The sequence below is a fragment of the Trichoplusia ni genome, chromosome 7, assembly GCF_003590095.1.
Source record: "Trichoplusia ni isolate ovarian cell line Hi5 chromosome 7, tn1, whole genome shotgun sequence".
In the NCBI taxonomy this organism is placed as follows: Eukaryota; Metazoa; Arthropoda; class Insecta; order Lepidoptera; family Noctuidae; genus Trichoplusia; species Trichoplusia ni.
In genome coordinates, this window is record NC_039484.1 from 5,799,697 (window position 1) to 5,819,365 (window position 19,669).

Sequence of the window (19,669 nt, forward strand, 5' to 3'; positions counted from 1 at the left end):
AGAAGTATAAAAATAAACGAAATCCTGTTATTGGTGAGAGGATCAGAGGTAAGGAATAAAAAACGAAACATTTTCTATTAAAAATTATATTTATTGTTTCAATTTATAAAAAGTAGTGACTGATTTCAACTTGATACATGTACTATCTACTTATAATTTACTGTATAATACCTTTGGTTAATTAGGTAACTTACAAACTATTGCACTTATTATTAAAAATAAAACTAATTAAGTACTTTTAAAATTGATTCATAATCCTTAATAACTAAAAATATACAATTACTCAAATCGTTTTCTGGATATATAAAAAAATATGTACTTTCTTAATTAACGTACAACTAAACTTAATATATTATGATCCTCGAGAATACTATGGCTGTATAAAATGAACTCAAGCCTTTGTGAAAGAGAGACGCCGATAAGCGCTTTGTAGAGCGCTGTCTTGCTTCCATTATGACAACAATTTTGCATTACAAGCTCAAGGTATAGGCACCGATAATAAAGCTAGCCATTACATAGAAATAGTAAAACAGGGGGCGTTAACACGTGTTCGTTATGTGACGATACAGCTATTCAGATAGATAGCACCAATTTTTTACAACAGGACAATTAATTTAGACATATCTAAATTCTACCTTTCTAATGATTTTTTTAATAATGGTTAACTTACGCGTAATATATTTCGGGATTGTCGTGAGCGTTGAACTCACCGCGACTTTAACAATGTTCGGGCAGTCCCGATAAATATGCGTGAGTAAACCCTTATAAAATAAATTATCATGAATACAACCTTTTTGCTCAAAGTGCAACATCCTTATACTTGGTCAAATCATCAGATTCATTACCTACAGACGTGTGGCTGTTTCGTAAGCCGTTGTAATACACTCTGTCCCTCGATCCACTAAAATGGTAAGGTTCGTGTCTGAGCAAGTTGACCCCATATGCCGCGTCTTCCCGTTTGTAGTCGGGATAGAATCGGGGGTCATAGTCCGGGGGGTAAGCTCTCGGGTCGTAGGGATACGACCTGTAATACGGATACGCCATCTCGCTCTTACAGTCCATTCTCTCCTCGTATTCGTACCCTTTTGGTGGGTATTCGTCTGAACCGAAGGCTCCTACTATGGAGTGCCTTCGCTTGTATGGGTTATCGTAAGGTCCAGATCTGGGTCCGACCCAGGTGCCGTACATTTGTGGTTGTTGGTATGTTTTTGGGTAGCCGCGGAGGCTGGCGGCGTATTGTCGGTCGGCGAGGTGCTGCCAGTAGGCGGGGGGCGGCTGCGGGACCATGTGGGCGGGGTAGCCCATGCTCATGGACTGCCGGCTCGCCAGGTGACGGCGGAGGTCCGGCATTGAACCGGATTTACCTGAAAAATTAAACACTTAAAATTACAAATATGCTTTTTGTTATTTAATAATTTCAGTCGGCTGTATAAGTGCGTCTCATTGATGATTGAGTGATTAAACATTATTCAATTAGATTGTTTATTAGCCTATTTTTTGTTTAATTGAGGATAGAAAAGCTTGTCGTTAGGCACATAATTTTTTTTTAACATTTGCAAAGTACAATTAAACAAAAGAATTAAAGTATAAATAATCCACCGGTAGGAATACAACAGCGGTAGTACCTTATCTATTACACGGTAGGTAGAGTTAACTTACAGTAGATTTAAAACATAAGCCCATCATGAATATGCAAATAATCAGCACAGAAAGTGAATCATCTGCTCACTCCACACTTGAACCTTTACCTAAACATCTAAATAGTTTCTAACAAATACTACTATTTCAGTAAATACAATAAGTTCAATTACCGTTGTCTTGCAGGAAGCCATCGTTAGTGAAAGCGTTAGGGGCGTCTGGCACGAAGTGGCTCGCGTCGAACTCGCTCCCACTCACGGCCCCGTTCGCGGTGTAACCGGCTTTCCTGGAAACATAGGAAGCGTGTTACAACTGAACACGTGCCACAATGTAGAATGTTATCTTCCAATACTTTCTTTGATTATGTAATTTTATGATTTCATACATTCTTTGGGTTTATATTTGTGTGAATTGGTGATTTATAAATCTCTTTTAGAATTTTGTGTTTATTTTAAATTTGTCAGTCGATAAATAGTTTTAACGTGTAAAAATGGTTGACGACAGCATTAGCTAATGCTTTCATCAATCAGCAGAATGAAACGTGAAACTAATGACTTCGACCCACTCCTGGAACACGCAGTGGACTTATATCGGACGGGCATCTATCAAAACACCCTATTCCCCATTTAGTTCAAAGGCCGGAGTCACGTGATCGCTTGCATATAGTCTGCGTCAGTCCGGAAGGGTATAGCTACCTGGCTTCTCTCAGAGCATACGCTGATTGTACGAGAACAACCCCACACACGATGGCTGGTAGCCGCGCCACGTAGCACGCCAGCTCTGCACCACCGTATACTCCTTGTAACCCCTGAAGACAGAAACAAACAATAATTCTAACATACATAAATGTATCGATAGGCAACTTTTCAGAAGACCAAAAAACCGTACAGACCACCAGTGTTTGACATCTAAAAGGACCTTCAAAAATAACCAACTTGTAACTTTTGCTTTAACATGGGACATTTAAAAACTGCTGTTCAGGTCTTCCTCATTGGAATAGTTGCTAAGCTGTTTACGTAGAAGCCAGCTCACGGACGCAGCTCGGACTTACCGTCACAGTTCAACAACATGGACGATTAAAAAAGAGACGCCAAAATTAATTGACCCATATTTACTTCGCCAGAAATAAGAGTACTGTAGAACTTACCCAATGACTTATAGACATGTAAAAGACTAGAGCACATTCTGGTATGAGGACGAGTATGACAGCAATCAGCCAGGCCAGCAGGCATCTGTTGTTTTTCTGAGAAAGAAGACATAAAAACAATTAGTGACATACATACCAGTTTCAGTTGAATTAATCCAAATTAAATTAAAAAATAATCATGAGTTTATTCCAGGCATAATTAGTTTGCAAAAATCCTTTTCACGTCTCAACTTGCGTGAAGCTTAACTCCGCCATTGATAAATAATTTTGATCCTTGGATAAAACCTAATTTATTCACCATCTCTGAGTTTCAAGGAAATCTTCTTTCTCTTTCAGATTTTCCGATGCCGTGAATTAAATGTTCTGTTTTATTCACTTTTGAATCGCTGTCCATCCTTAGTCATATAAATTATTAAAGATAATTATTTTTAACTGAATACTTACAGATATAAGTCCATGTACCAGCACCACGGTGGCAGCGATGACGATGCAGTAGCAGACCATGAGCAGCGCCGAAGCCAGCGGCAGCCCGCTTTGTGACTCCACCACCCACACGATCTCGTAAATCAAGGCTATCGCGTATGCCACCTGGAATACAAACATGAAGTATTTAAGATACTTGACGCACATATGCGCTAAAGAAAGTTCTTATAACCTTACTAGCTGTTGCCCGCGACTTCGTCCCCGTGGGTAGAAGATATAAGTTATGATTTATACCTGCCCTATTTTTTTTCACATTTTCCTTTGTATCGTCGCTCCTATTCGTCGCAGCGTGATGGTATAGCCTAAAGCCTTCCTAGATGAATGGTCTATTCAACACAAAAATATTTTTTCAATTTGGACCAGTAGTTCCTGAGATTAACGCGTTCAAACAAACAAGTAAACAAACAAACTCTTCAGCTTTATATATTAGTATAGATATAGATGGGCTCCTGGTACATTTCTGCTCTAGCGCTAATCAAATCATCCAAACGCACAGCAATCAAACTCATTTTTGTATGCATAAATACAATTATTTTATTTAATATCTCGAAAACCGTCTTAAGTCTTTATAATACTTTATATCTACCACAAAAATGCCTCTATTCCCCGATAATACATTTATAATTTCATCAGCACTAAAGCTTGCAGATAAATGCAATGCAATGCGAAAGCGTGACGTGTCGCGCTCGGGGATTCGAACTCGGCATAGGACGTTAGAGTGTCTTAGTGCATGTACCTTAAATAAGATTTAACAAGGATTAAACTCCGTAATGTGGCAGACGTTAATAAAAATGTTGCAATTTGCTAGTTCAATTCATTATACTTATATCTTTACACTAAGTTTTGCTAGTTCTGTTATTTCGTAAGCATGAACGCAGTTCGGTGTGGCTAGTTAAGGTTGTGGCACTAGTAATTATGCACGTAGGTGTACTGCCGCGACAGGATATCCTGTGATTGAACGCCATTTATATATTTCTTAACACAAATTGTTTTTTTTTATCTCAAAATGTGTAGAAACATCTATTTAAAATCGTATAATTGGTACTTACATCGACAAATGATTTTATCGAGTTTAATAGTTTTTTAAAAGCTACTTGCAAGGTAATTTGTAAGTTGAGTATTCATATAAATGAGGTTCTTTGTATGTTTCTCACCTCATCCTTTTTTAGGGCTCCGTACCCAAAGGGTAAAAACGATCACAACAGTATCTGTCCGTCTGTCACTAAGCTGTATTTCATTCATTTTATTATCTTTAATCAGTATCACACAAATATTATAAATACGCAAAATTATGAGTGTGTGTATATTGTGTGGTTACACCTGTTTCGTTGAAATTTGGTATTAGGGTAGTCTATTCTATAGCTATTACATCTATACTAATATATAAAGCTGAAGAGTTTGTTTGTTTGTTTGTTTGAACGCGCTAATCTCAGGAACTACTGGTCCAAATTGAAAAAATATTTTTGTGTTGAATATACCATTAATCGAGGAAGGCTTTAGGCTATAAACTATCACGCTGCGACTAATAGGAGCGAAGGTACAAAGAAAAATGTGAAAAAAAAAATTCAGGTATAAATCATAACTTATACCTTCTACCCACGGGGACGAAGCCGCGGGCAACAGCTAGTGCTAACTAAAGGTGTTATATTAGTAGTAAAATTTTAGCTTATCGGCCAGTGCTTCAAAATCGAGTTGCAAAAATCCAACCGGAACGACAAACCAACAATCAAACAAGAAAAGTGTATAAATATAAATTAGTGAAAAATCAATAAAACGTGGGAAAACTAAACACCCTATTATGAAAGAGAGACTTAGAACTCAGGAGTGTAGAGTCCTTCTTCCACAAATTCAAGTCAGACACAACCGTCTTACTTTAAGAAGCGTCGGTACGCTTACAGAACTACAAATGATTTCCTTAATCACTATATAAGCCTTCCTTTAAATGGATTGATCGCGTCTAATCCATTACCCCATAAATGGTACGATTATTAATCTGTGATTATTTCCGCGTGTCGAGATGACGTTTGTATGTTTCTTGTTTTTTATGCGTTTAATCCTCATCTTGCTAATGATTGAAAACTATTACTGCTTGCTCAATGCAGTTGATGATTTTCGTTATTAATTGCTATATACGTAAGAAAAAGACCGATTCGCACTTGATCGATTTTTGTAAGCACTTTGAGCTTGTTATAAAAATAGAAAATAGATGGAGAGATAGTAAAAAAAACCAACGTGTAGTAACATTGATCTCTTTTAATACAAATTAGAACATTATAATTACATAATCAAACTTGATAAGAACCTCGTTGTCTCAGAAGCTTACTCTCACTTGCTTTCGTCACTTCATGAGATAACCGCCAAGGAACCAGTATAACCGGACCTAGCTCTACAAATGAACACCAGTGTTCTTGGAAGAGTATGACGTGGTTGGAGCTCTACATATTTTGGATAGTTTCAGATGCGTTTCCGTCGTGTGTTTGGAGAATATTAAGTGGTTCAAGTCTGGGTTTATCTTTAAAGTGAATTTGTAAGAGATTTTAAATTGGAATTATGTAATTCCGAGATGTGTTACAGAAAAACCTTCAATTGTTAGTTCTGTACTAAGAAGAAAGCCAAGTTATAATTTGTGACTTAAATGCCTTTGTAACTAAGCTAAAATTGAATTGCAAACAAATGACTCATACACAAGGTATTCCACTCACAATGACTCTTATTGAGTCAGAAACTTCTTGTCTGTTTATTTATTAGACTTTATCTAGAAATTCCGACACGTTGCTAGACCGTCATCTTAGTTTAGCTCTAGAGTATACTTACAAACATACCTACATTTAAACCAAAAGTATATGAAAACAGAAAGTCTACCTCTCCAATGGTGACTGATCTATACTAATATATAAAGCTGAAGAGTTTGTTTGTTTGTTTGAACGCGCTAATCTCAGGAACTACTGGTCCAAATTAAAAAAATCTTTTTGTGTTGAATAGACCATTCATCGAGGAAGGCTTTAGGCTATAAACTGTTACGCTGCGACTAATAGGAGCTAAGATACAATGGAAAATTTGAAAAAAAACGGGCAGGTATACCTAAATCATAACTTATATCTTCTACCCACGGGGACGAAGTCGCGGGCAACAGCTAGTTATCAATACACCTTTACAAAGATCACTAAGTACCTAGCACCTCCTCTCCTTCCCCAAACCTCAAGTGATTTTTTGTGAAAATATATAAAAGGATAACATTAAATTATAACTATGCTATGTTTATGCACAAATATAGAAATAGAAAATAAAATAATACATTTTGTATACCGTCCAATACCCATGTGTGAACATGATACTACACTGGCAGAAATTGCTATCAGTCAAGCAGGCTGAGCCAGTGACTCCTGTTACAGTAAGGATTGAGCGTTCTTATGCTAGAAAAATTACCAGATTGTTTCCATGAACACTTACCAGGGCATAAGCAGCTACAAATCCAGAAGCAGCGGTAACACTGCAACAGAATATCCTGCTGACAGCCGGCTTCATCCGCAACTTCGGCGACTCTACGTCACTCAGCTCGTTACTCGTCGACATCTTCACTTCACGATCAAACCTAATATTCTAGATTGTTCCAGAACGTTCTACGTTCTCCTAGAACGTTCTTTGATAGCCCGATCGTCTTTTGTTACATGTTGTTACATCAAATGTGCGAGTTTCTCTGGTCGGTGTGTGTGTGAGTTTGTCTGTCTGAAATACTACATCTTCTCAATAGCTATGAGGCGATGGTTTTCTATGTTTTCTGTTGGTGATCTGAAAAAAATTAAAGGGTTTTAGTTAGTTAAATATATTAATGTGGGTATAGGGTTTGGAAACGAAATATACATGATACACATCGATAAAGTCTGTATAATAGTTTTTCTACACGAACAATTTATGTCAGTTTCGTGCAATGACCACACATGACTGTCTACTAATTTATATTTTTTTAATAAGCAATAAAACATTTTTTAAACACAAATGCGTGGAACAACACGTATAGTTATTTCAACGATTTCAAGTCAATTTTAACGTAATAACACTGACAGCTGTTGATAAACTAGAAAATTACTTTGATTTATGACAAAAAAGTTACCTCATTTCTCATAAATCTCTTAATTAGACTATCAATTTACGAGTATAAGAAACAAAATGGATTCCTAGTTGCCAATACCTATTTATTTCACATATAGCTTGCAACGGTTATTTCGCATTCTTTCTTTAAAAAACTAGATTTTTTTTTCATTGTGGCCAGTCATCCGATGGACACCTATTGCGATAAAAAATAATATCTATGACAGCGTAAATGTGTAAGACGTTAGTACCAACATTGTAGCATTACATTAGTTTGCTTCAATCACTTTGTTTTTGTTTATAATAATGTATTTGCCTCTATATATAACTGGCAGTTTACAATATCACCACCGAAATAATCAATTACTAGCCTCAAATTTTCCAGTCTAAATGGATGTAGACAACTACCAGTGTTTAAAAAAAAGCGACTGCCTATCTGTCCTCCTCAACACAGTTATCTGGGCAACAAGATACCTGGGCCCCAATTCTGCTATTTACAACGGCCAATGAATGAATTTTCGTATTTTCTTAAGCATTTTTCTACGCAATAATTGTAAATATACTACGGGACGGTACACTCAAGGTCAATACAATTAACTTCCAATTATTGTATTGGCTAAATGCTTAAGAGAATAGCAATAATTTCAAATTTTATCCAATTGCCATTCATTCATACCAGAATCGGGGCCCTGTTAGTTAATTAAGAAAAGAAATTGCTAACAACTAAACAATGAGTCCACAACAAATCAACAACAAACAACTGAAGAAAAATGCAAATGCCTTTAGAAAAACTCAAACGTCAGATTGTAAACAAGGTCTTCCTACCACGACAACTTGAATGGTGGGAACCCATCTAATTATGTGCCGCAAAAAGGAGTAACTAAGGTTATTCTGTAAATTAGCAAGGAAATGCATCTATAATTATATTGTGATCCCAAGGAATGGTAGTTTCTTATGAATTTTCCCAGGGAAGTCTTTATTTAGTTTTATTTACCGATGTATTATTAATTACTGCAAGTTGTTAGTACTTTAGCATAAGTTTAGTATAAGTTAAAAGATGTTTAGTTTTACGGCGAGAAGTTTTTTTCTAATACTCAGCAATATAATACTATTCGTCAATTTTCACACAGCGCCATCTAGTTTCAATCTAAGCAAAGCTTATAATTATGCATACTCGATGTTTTTACGTTACAAGCAAATTTTCATAACTTCTAAAGTTCTAAAAATACCATAAACTTGGATATAACTGAATTGAGTCTCAATACAAATGAACTGAATGTTGCGTAAGTTCTTGCTTAGTTCAAAAATGTTCACACATACATTTATAATCGTCTTTTAATAACAACAGCCTTAACTGCCTTAAGCTATAGACCAATTTATTCTCTGTCTTATAAGCTGCAGTTCATTTTACTAGGATTGCCACGCCTTGACCTAGTTTCATGAACTTTGTACATTCAGGCGCAAAAATAGATGAACAAAATTTACAATTTAGTATTCTACAACAAAAATGCTGAATTACATATTATATCTGATTTTGATGAGATTAAGTAAAGTGAATAAAATAGTACAGACATACTTCTATCGACCTATAAGTTTCCTTCTGCTGGGACAAAAGCCTTTTTCCATCTTATGAACCCAGCGTTGTTTATTCATAATTACCAGTCGCACCCAATAGTTTTAATTGTAACAAACACAGTAGCTAAAACATGGCTGTAGGTACTCTTTCTTGCAACACATTGCCATACACCGACACAAAAACCGCGGATGACGTAGCACGGCGGTTCAGGTTTAGTCAGTAAGAGTCTGACACTACCCGTTGCTTCTCCCGAGGGAGCGGGTGTCCATGAGGTTTCCCCTTGTCATATTAAAACCTTTGTCGACGTCTGTACCCATAGAACCAATCTCAACGCGTGCCTAACCAATCATTATTTTCTGCACAGGATATGAGCATAATTTTTGACAAATTACCTACGAACAGTATCTGAGTTAATATCAGAGATTTGACAAAGAAGTATTTATTCGTTGATTTATTGCAAAACTGGGTCTAATTTGCATCATCATTGTCATCAAGCACATGCAATTGCTGGTGTATTCTCTCTTTTCCAATGATTGTGTATACTATTTATCATCTATAAACTAATACTAATGCATATCCCATGATCTTAACATAACCTTTTAAATTAAGATCTCTCTTCGATAAACTCGAAGAAAATGTGTGCATCTCCTGGCGTCCAAAAATAATACAATCCTGTTTTGAAAAGTCATGGATGGGTATCCTTATTGCCCCATCCCAACTCCCAACCTTGTGGAAAGTTTCATAGGCTTTCTCCATCCTGACAAAGACTCAGATTATTCTTACCGGCAAAAACCACCGGAGTGAGTCATTTTGGTCCACAGTAACGCGGTTCAAACTACTGCAATACGAAGCGGAGTCAAATAACTTCGTAACTACATTTACTTTTGGGAATGGTCAAACGTTTCAGTGCCTACAAGGATAACAGGTAACATATTCAACCTTTTTACTCCTTTTCCACTCAAATTGCCTTTAAATTCTACGAAGACAACTATACTATATACACATAGTTACTATGTAAACTTAGACATTCAATTGGATTGTACCGACTCACTTTTCATTGTATGTTAATACCGTACATTGACCTTAACGTAAACTTAAACATTCTAAATAATATGTACTTTTGTACATATTCAATTTATTGCACGTGTTAGGTACCGTAATTGTTTTAGTAGTTTTTTTTTAACTTACACTTGATGTTTGTATAAGCTTGATCAAAATGAAGCTTTTATTTCAAGTAGGCTTTCATCCGAAACGAAACGAAACGATACATTACTGACTCCCGTTGTTCAGTTCCAAAATGTGTTTCCTGTGGAAAACAACGGTAAGAAGGTACGTTTACGGTACATATGTTTTTTTAAGTTGCACATTTTAAAAGTAAAGATATGTAGTCACAATGTTTATTCTCAATTATTCTTGAATAGGGCAACAAGCAAAATAAAATAAAAATATAAATTACATTTTGGAACAGATTATCTCTTGATTTTGCGTTATTTTTCAACCGACTTCGAAATTGTAGTGTTATTTTTATCAGCTGTCCATATTTATTAGATAATATCAATTTTACCAATGTTATTGTTTGAAATCATATAGATTTTATAATTATACCCTTACTATTCGTGATAAATAATACTTAACAAGATACCCATGCGCGATAATAATGATCAATCGTTTAATAACGATTAGAGCAATAAATAATTGTCTAATAACAATTACATAATTTGTTGTAGCGATAACATCAATCTGAATCAAATTAAATAAGGCCTTTCCTATGCAGAATAATCGTTTAGAAACTTCATGGTCATATTAATTATTTGTGTAGTTATAGAGTAAGACATATTACGTGAATGGGTCGCTCTATACATATGCCGCGAAGCTTTTGATGCCGGGAGTTACACAAATACACAGTCCAGTTAAGAAACGGTTAAGTGCAACTCAGACAATAGGCTAAAGAAAAATATATTTGCAATAAAAGTCCTATGAAATTTATGACTAACCGTTACTTAATTTCGGTTCTGATTTTTATTATAACGGCAACAGGAATGCAGCATCTGTGAAAATTTCAGCTGTCTTGCTTTCGTCCTGGTGACTTACGGGCAGACGGAGGGATCGTAAGAAAAACAGTGATAATAAAGAAGGAAAAATAATAAAGTAAAGCATAAAATAATCAGGCAAGAAAAGAGGAGCGCCCAACATTCAACTACCTGACTCAAAAACATAATTTCGCGAGGTATTCCAACAATGCCATAGCTTGTTATTAAACGGAACGCGCGATTCCTTACAATAAAATGTTTACGAACTCTGCACCGTTTCTTTGTGAACTGATGGAATAATTTATTGCTCTTATTTACCGTTTGTATTTTGTTTACATTCAAAAACAATTCGAAATAATTACTTATTTGAGAAATGTTAGAATCCGTTTAAATATTTTGTGGATTATTTAGGATCTTAGTATTTAGGAATGTGCTATATTAAAACTAGAGAGGCAAAAGGTTTCAAAAGCGAAGAAGGAACGAATTAACGAATCATTCTAAAACGAGTAGAGTTAATCAAGCATTCTTCTTTACACAAAGATAATGTAAACCGGCTTTACTCTAAAATAGAGCCTTTAAAATGCTTATAGATTTTTGAAAACCAATAAAAACTATCATTTGTCAGTCATTGCAAACGTATCGCGACGTGAGCCTCGCCGTGTCAAGGGTTTAACCTCCGCGTAGGACAAGAGTTTGTGTGATCCGAGAATGCTTGTCCTGAGTCTGGGTGTCTTGTGGATGTAAATGTTTGTGAAAATATATCTTGAGCTGTTCAAAACCGCGTGCTATCGGAACGCCGGCAATTACCCCACATAAGACTGGGAACTAAAATATAATGCGTTTGACCGTTAGACAACCATAACTTCTGACCATTTACATTTTGACGCTACGGCGGCCCAGCGGCCATTGTAATGGCTCCGGACTTGTCACCGTTCGTTCCCACGCAGACCAATAAACTTTACGGTAATATGTCATACTGGTCTTTAGTAAATACTTGCTGTTGCACGCGGCTTTGCCCGATGATGTCGATTATTACAGCAAAAGCAGACCCCTTCTTTAACTAAGTCGGATAAATGCCTATGTGGCGTAATTTACAAGGAGCGACTGTCCTCCTCAACACAGTTAGCTGGGCAACACGAAACCCCTTGGTTAGACTGGTTGTCAGACTTTTTTAATTCTGTTTTGTACGTCTTTTTTAAGATTAATATACATATCATATCATTAACAAATTCCCCATATAAATTTTAATTTAAACATCGAGTCAGCGATCGTTATTTTTAATTACTACATATGCTATTGCAAAAAAATTATTATTCTAGACTAGGCCAAGGTCCAAACAAAGACTTAAAGACATCGCTATACGCCTACCTCACATACACTATGTATTAATCACACGACACTCCCACTTATGATTGATATCGTAATGCTTAGGGCTGGCAAAACGCACTTATTTGAAACCCTATTAATATTATAAGCTAAAGTTTGAGAACATGTTTGTTCCTCTTTCAAGCAAAAACTACTGAACGGATTTAGAGGAAACTTGTTACACAGATAGTTTATAACCTGGATTAGCACATTTTTATCACGATTTTATTTTCACGTGGGATGATTTCGATTTGTAGCAGGCGGACCTGCGGGAATTAGCTAGTTACTTCATAATGTACGCAAAAAAAACTGCATTAGTGTTGATTTGAAAGTTATGAGTATAAAGTTCAATCGACGCATTACATAATAATTCTAGTATGTTATTAGTTTGTAATCATCATTTATACATAGATCAATCTGGGGATATGAGTTTCTGAGTGTTTGTCAAGACACATGTCGATTGAATGTTGTGGTGTAGAGTCAGTTTTTGTCCAATCTTTACAAATATTATAAAACTGAAGTATTCGTTTGTTTGAATGAGTGAATGTCCGGAGGTACTGGTCTGATTTAAAAATCCTTACAGTGTTCTATAGAGTACGACAGAGCTGCAATGAAATACATATGTTAAGAAACGGTAGAAGTTGCGTGCACTCTAAAATATTTTTTAAATTATTAGTATTGTTTAAAACTTAACTTACCTTCTCGACAAATTAATAGGGTTTCTTTTTGTTTATTTAGGTACTAGCTGTTGCCCGCGACTTCGTCCCCGTGGGTAGAAGATATAAGTTATGATTTATACCGGCCCTGTTTTCTTTTCACATTTTCCATTGTATCTTCGCTCCTATTAGTCGCAGCGTGATGGTTTATAGCCTAAAGCCTTCCTCGATGAATGGCCCATTCAACACAAAAAATATTTTTCAATTTGGACTACTGGTCCAAATTGAAAAATATATTTTGTTCCTGAGATTAGCGCGTTCAAACAAACAAGCAAACTCTTCAGCTTTATATATTAGTATAGATTTGTACCCAAACGACGACGGACGTTGAAAGGCGGGGTTTACGGGCGTTTCAAGACTGTCGAAGAAGAAGATGAAGCAGCCTATTTGTGCGGAACCCTCTCTGTGTCGCCAGTCCAAGCCATACTTGACCAGTTTTATTACTTTTATTATGTATGTGATATTGTCTTTCATGCATTGCTGCAATCGTCCTTATCACTATAATTAATAAATTCAAGCTTTCAATGTTAAACATTGTTCTCATATCATCCTACGATCCTTCTTACAAAAATGAATTTATTAAACCGCAGGTGGAACCGAAGGTTACCTAATGAGCACATGTCGAGTGGGATGAGCCTATTGTTGTAAGTTGTGTTAATTACTGTCATATTTGATGTGGCCTTTCTCTCAATATGGAAGTAATCCTTAATTATCAACAGTATTTATTTTGATAGCTAATTTTGCGCAATACAAAAATCACAATGAAGTCTGTTTCTAAGGTTTACGCGAATGTTAGACATTGAAATAAATCTACTTTTACGGAACTAAACGTCGGAAACTAAAATCTAAAATTAAACCGCAATAAAATCCGTCATTATTAAGTCTGTTTGTTTTGTTTTTCTACGCTTTCTTAACTAAATAACAGACCGATTTGAAAAAAAAAACTTTTTCTTCCTAAGCTGTATTATATGCGATTGATTTTAAGGGTATATTTTCAAGCCTGTATTTTGACAAACCGTTGAATATGCGATTAAGATATTATATGCTAAGATATTTATTTTTCATTATTTAATCTAAACTAATATATAAAGCTGAAGAGTTTGTTTGTTTGTTTGAACGCGCCAATCTCAGGAACTAGGTACTGGTCCAAAGTGAAAAATTATTTTTGTGTTGAATAGACCATTCATCGAGGAAGGTTATAGGCTACATACTATCACGCTGCGACTAAAAGGAGCGAGATACCATGGAAAATGTGGAAAATATCTTCTAACCACGCGGACGAAGTCGCGGGCAACAGCTGTTTCTATCTGTAAATATACTAAAACCAGTCGTTTCTTCCTGTCTTCTTGGTTGACTATTTATGAACAATGCAAGGGCAAGTGCGTCTTTAGTTGATATTTACAATATGGCATTGTCCATGAAACCTACGGCTTAACCATGGTTCTAATTGATCGGTTAATTCTGAATACTGAATACGTAACTATTGTTTCCGAGTAACGATTTGACAGCAAATATCGGCGCATAGAAGTAGAATCTTTTTTTTTTAGTCATCATCATCATCATCATCATCATCAGCCCATATTCGTCCTTTTTTACGTAGGTAATTTGTGGAAATTGTAGCGTGTTTTATAATTTTTAAGTTTAGTTTTAAGAAGATTTTATTGTTGGTTTTTCCGTATACAATTAAGTAATAAAATACTATGTCTAAAAAGACTAGTGTTGATGTGTACTGTGTGCTATGGATTACCATTATTTTTATACAAATTACTTTACATAGGCATTTATTCTTAACTAGCTATTGCCTACGAGCCTGTCTGCTACAAATCCAAAATGATCCCACGGGAATATTGAATCGGGAGAAAAACTTCCTGTGTGTTAATACTGGTTCTATATACGCACCAAGTTTTGTCTAATCCGTTCCGTGGTTTGCGTGAAATTGGAACAAACATCCGTACTACAATCTATTTTAAAGTCTTTTCGCTTTTATTTTCAGAATAATCTGACCTACATTTTGAGACATAGCCTTGTAGGACATTTTCTTAGTGAGTCATTATTGCTAAATGTTCTACCATCAGTCAAACTCCACATTACTGATAGAACGGAAACAGCGTGTGAGAAAAGGCACAAGGACACAAGTTATCGTAGCTTTAAAGTACAGACAAACCAACATTCTCACATTATATTCACTTAATAATCTTGTTGTATTGTAGTTAAGCATCTGTGGACGATGTGTCTAGAATTAAGAGACCCTAGCGTGGGAAGTATACGCTAGACTTGTGGATTCTTAGGGCTTGAGTGAATAATTGCATAAATTCACATAATGCAAGTGATTTTTTTATATAATATGTCTACACTGGTTGAGCCTCGGTTTTACTTGTATCCAAGGTCTGATGGGTGATATTGGTTGTTGGTATTTGTACGAGTATAACTGACGATCAGGCAACCGATTCCAAACAAAAAAATATTTTCCATTCGAAACTGTAAGTATTTCATAGTATGTAACAACTTCTCGATTACAGCTCAATATTAGAAAAGGTTTTAAATTAACCAGGTATCTTTTTTTTGGTCTGATTAAAAACGACTCCCACACTAAGTAATTTAATCCTCACGTGCACAAAGATACCAATTCTCAGAATAGGCATTAAATTTTGTGATTCACACAAACGCTTGTCCTACGACGACAAATCGCGCACAGTGAGTTTAGCGTGTTGATTTGAGGCGTGTTGCTTCAAGTGATCAGCAGACGCTACATGGTTTTTTATGAATTTTAATGTGTTTTTTTTAAATACATATATGTATTTCCGTCCCGGTTCTTCCTAGCTCTTTCCCTCTAAGTTTCTTTCTGTTTGAGTAACGAATGGTACAGTAGCTCAAGAAAAGTATTGATCGATTCTCCACATTTCCAAATACTTATTCCATCACTCAGGAAGAAGTTCAGTCAATTAGCGAACCAATAACTCTACGCGTCTGGAATACAAACCGCGAAACAAGTGGACAATAGTCGGTAATACACCCCAAAACAGGGAATACAGTCAGCAAAACAAGTTAATGAACTCAATCAGATTTGTGAAACAATAGTGCTCAGTAAAATTTAACAAGTGTGTGATTAGAAAACAAAGTCATATTAAAAAAACAATAAGATTTTTTTTTGACAGACGCCAATAATATTTATAGTTCTTCTCTGTATGGACAATAGGGCATAAAAGTCGATTCACAAAGAAAATGTGGATTTCATAGAAAATAGTCACCGGCGTTATATAGGAATAGAAATCTAGGTGTAGGATTTTATTGTGTTGAAACCTGCATGGATAGCTGACAGGACAACTAATTGTGTGATCCACGAATTCCCGACGTACGATCACTTACTTACTCAAAGTGGAATTGTGCCTGTAACTTGAATGTTTGTGAAACCCACACAAGGATTAAATTCCATTTATAGCATAAATCACAAAAATACAGAATAAATCATTGAAAAAAAATCCTATTTCCCCACGTTTTTATTTAAACACTCTCTAATACTCTCTATCTTGTTTGTAAGTTCGTCGTTCCGGTTGGCTTTTGTGACTCACTTTTGAGGCACTTCCCGATTAGCTAGCAGACTGAAATTTTCAGGGTAGCTTCAACCCGATAAAATTACCGACAAATATAAAAACGGCAGACCAATTTTGATAAAATTTGAATGGTTACTCCAATTAAAAACGAGAGATTTAGATTTTTTTAATTTATTATTTTTTATTAAAACAGTTTTTTCACTTTATTTGCCAACTGTATCACATTTGTCCTATTGTTGACATTAGTAATCTCCCCACGTAACGTAGCGTCAGCCGCGATCTGTTTCGCTTTCCGCAGTAAAAGTCCTTATCTGGGGGCACCGACCTCTTTTTGTTGGCACCATGTTCCATCGCAGTGCCAACAGCTTGTGAGTAAACATGGGTTCAAATATGTCGAAAGACGTACTTTTACGATAATATCATATGGAAAACTAGCTTTTCGACCGCGGATTCGCCCGCGTCGAGGTCGGTTATATCGCGTTTCCAAGAGAACTCTTCAAAAGTCCGGGATAAAAACTATCCTATGTTCTTTTTCAAGGTCAACTCTATCTCTGTACCAAATTTCATTAAAATTAGTTCACTAGTTTACAGGTGAAAGCGTAACAGACAGACAGACAGACAGAGTTACTTCATTCTACATACTCGCATTTATAATATTAGGATGTAGGGATTGAATGGCAGTTACTGTTGCACAACGTCTTGTATGAACATTTTTCCTACTGTCAATAGTTACTACTTCTGATTCATTTAGATGCGGGTTTCAAGACAGTTAGTCGTTTCCATGACACACCAAGCTTTAGTGCTTAATCGTTTTTGTTGAAAATGCTTAACAAGAGTTACATGAGTTGCGAGTTGGTCACATTGAAAAAACGTGTTGCGAAGTCGACATCTAGAAACTTGGGACAAACATTTTCAAGATAATAGCATGAATGTTTAGTTGAATAAAGAAATTGATAGTGCTAAAATCATAAGAATATTGCGTAAAACAGTTCACAGTGCAAACTATTGATGCAAGTCTACCCCCAGTGGCGGGCATGACAACTCGTTTTGACATGATTGATGTAAAGTTTGTTCTTAACTGTCTTTGCTATGATATTATCTGTTATTACGACACGGAATATCATCGAGTCTGTTGAACGCAATCAGGAAACGTACTGAAGAAATAATTAAAGGCATTCGTTATTGCAGAGAAGGTAATCGAAGGAGTTTGGGATTGAAAAGTTTGTATTTGCTTATGTAATATGAAAGTATTAGTTATTACATTTGAGATGATAAGTTGTGTTTTTGTTTTGTCTGTTTGTGATTATATGGAATTAAAGCAACGCTGGGATGACAACATATTTTATAACAGCACATTTCTGAATGATGGTTAATATTGCACTGAGGAACATGTAGGTACATTTTTTTTACAATCTATATTGTGACAACATAAAAAGGCATTCTTCCTTTTTCTATTACACAAAATTTACAAAGACTTTGGACCTCAAACTGAACTTTGTAGGAAGGTTAGGTGTACAAGTCGTTGATTAAATAACTTTAATTAAAGAGTTTATTCTTTGAACCTAAACAGACGATTCTATATCTTATGTATGGAAAACCCTCTGTGATTCTTAAAGGCAAGGATATGAAAGTGACTTGCTAGACGTGCAAAGAAATGTAAGAAAACAAACTAGGGCTTCATGTAACTTCAAAATATATTTTTTTAGCAAAGAATTTACTTTTTTAATACGTGTATAAGTCTGAAACCGTGAAAGCCGCAATCCCGACACATACGTGTTAAAAATATCTTCTAACGAATTAACACTAGCCAGTATCAATTAAAAACAGCCAATCACCATCACTCTACCGAAACATTTCAAGTTGAGAACGCAACAAAAACAAAAGAAAATCTATAATTATAGCGAACACGGAAGGATACGCAATTCATTAAATAATACCGACTATACAATGTAACGCATAGTTTAGTCTTTAAACAGACAAATATCAACCTTAACCCATTGAAATATAGTAGATATCAAAATTAAAATGAATGTGTGGTAGATTGTACATTGTTTTTTAAATGTGTTACGTCTTATGAGAACCTATTGTTACAAGATTATGGAAGTAGAGCGGTTTAGTTTACACAAATGCTCCTTTCATTAATTCCGATGGTATTAATGTTTTCGTAATTATTTTAACCTAAATAGGGAACAAAGGAAGAGCAATTAGGAGCTTGGAATTGTGACAAGGAAGTCACCAACGAGTTTGGTTGGGAAATTGAATTCTAGAATGGTTTTGCTGCATAACAATATTTAACTTTAGCAGCGAGTGAATAAAACTTTACTTGGGGATATTTAGGTACGTAATATAAAAAATATAAATATATAACAGTTGAAAATTAAATTAAATTTTAAGACTTATTCAAAAATATCAAATTTTTTGAACATTTTCTTTTCTTTTATAAAATACATAATCGTATTGTCAAATTTGAGTAAATGAAAACTACTTAAACACTGAAACCTGCATTTCAATAAAAAAAAAAATAGAAATGTAAGCTAACCTACCTAAATCCGTATGACAAATTTCATTTCTAATATTAAAATACCTAAATGATACAATCAGTACACGATTCAAGGCAAAACAAGCAGGTCCCTATCTAGCCACTTAGACCACGATTCTGACAATAAAACAACATTCCTCAGTAAAACAAAGTGAATGCCTACTTTGTTATGTAGTACTTAGTTAATACTACCTTGTTGTAATAAGTTAGTGCTAATAAAGTTGGTAGTAAATTGAAATTTGTGGTGTTTTTGCTCTTGGGAACGTAAAATGGAACTAGGTATGACGCGGTGGCTCAGTAGACAGCTAAACTTGCAGAACCTCTTTGAAGTTAATACTCAAATATACGTGATATGTTAAATTGTAGGTCTCGGCCATTTTTTTGCACATCTTTGACATTCGTAACTTACAGTTAGAAGCTTGAAAGCCTGACAGTCAATCTAAGGGTATCGTGTTGCTGGTAACTGGGTTGAGGAGGTCAAATAGATTGCAGGTAGTTGGAATAAATTTAAAACTTTTCCTATTCTGTAAGGCAT

At 35.4% G+C, this 19,669-nt stretch overlaps 1 protein-coding gene across 1 annotated transcript in view; it reads right to left on the reverse strand.

Moving 5' to 3' along the window:
• Positions 1–288: 288 nt before the first annotated feature.
• Positions 289–19,669, reverse strand: part of LOC113495838 — a 32,185-nt gene continuing 12,804 nt past the window's right edge. Inside the window, exons 2-7 of the mRNA XM_026874827.1 lie at positions 6,719–7,057; positions 3,230–3,373; positions 2,786–2,881; positions 2,334–2,446; positions 1,812–1,924; positions 289–1,364 (exon numbers count right to left, since the gene is read on the reverse strand). Of these exons, the coding sequence (XP_026730628.1) occupies positions 799–1,364; positions 1,812–1,924; positions 2,334–2,446; positions 2,786–2,881; positions 3,230–3,373; positions 6,719–6,841 (1,155 nt within the window). The 5' untranslated portion in view covers positions 6,842–7,057 and the 3' untranslated portion in view covers positions 289–798. The remainder of the gene's footprint in view (positions 1,365–1,811; positions 1,925–2,333; positions 2,447–2,785; positions 2,882–3,229; positions 3,374–6,718; positions 7,058–19,669) is intronic.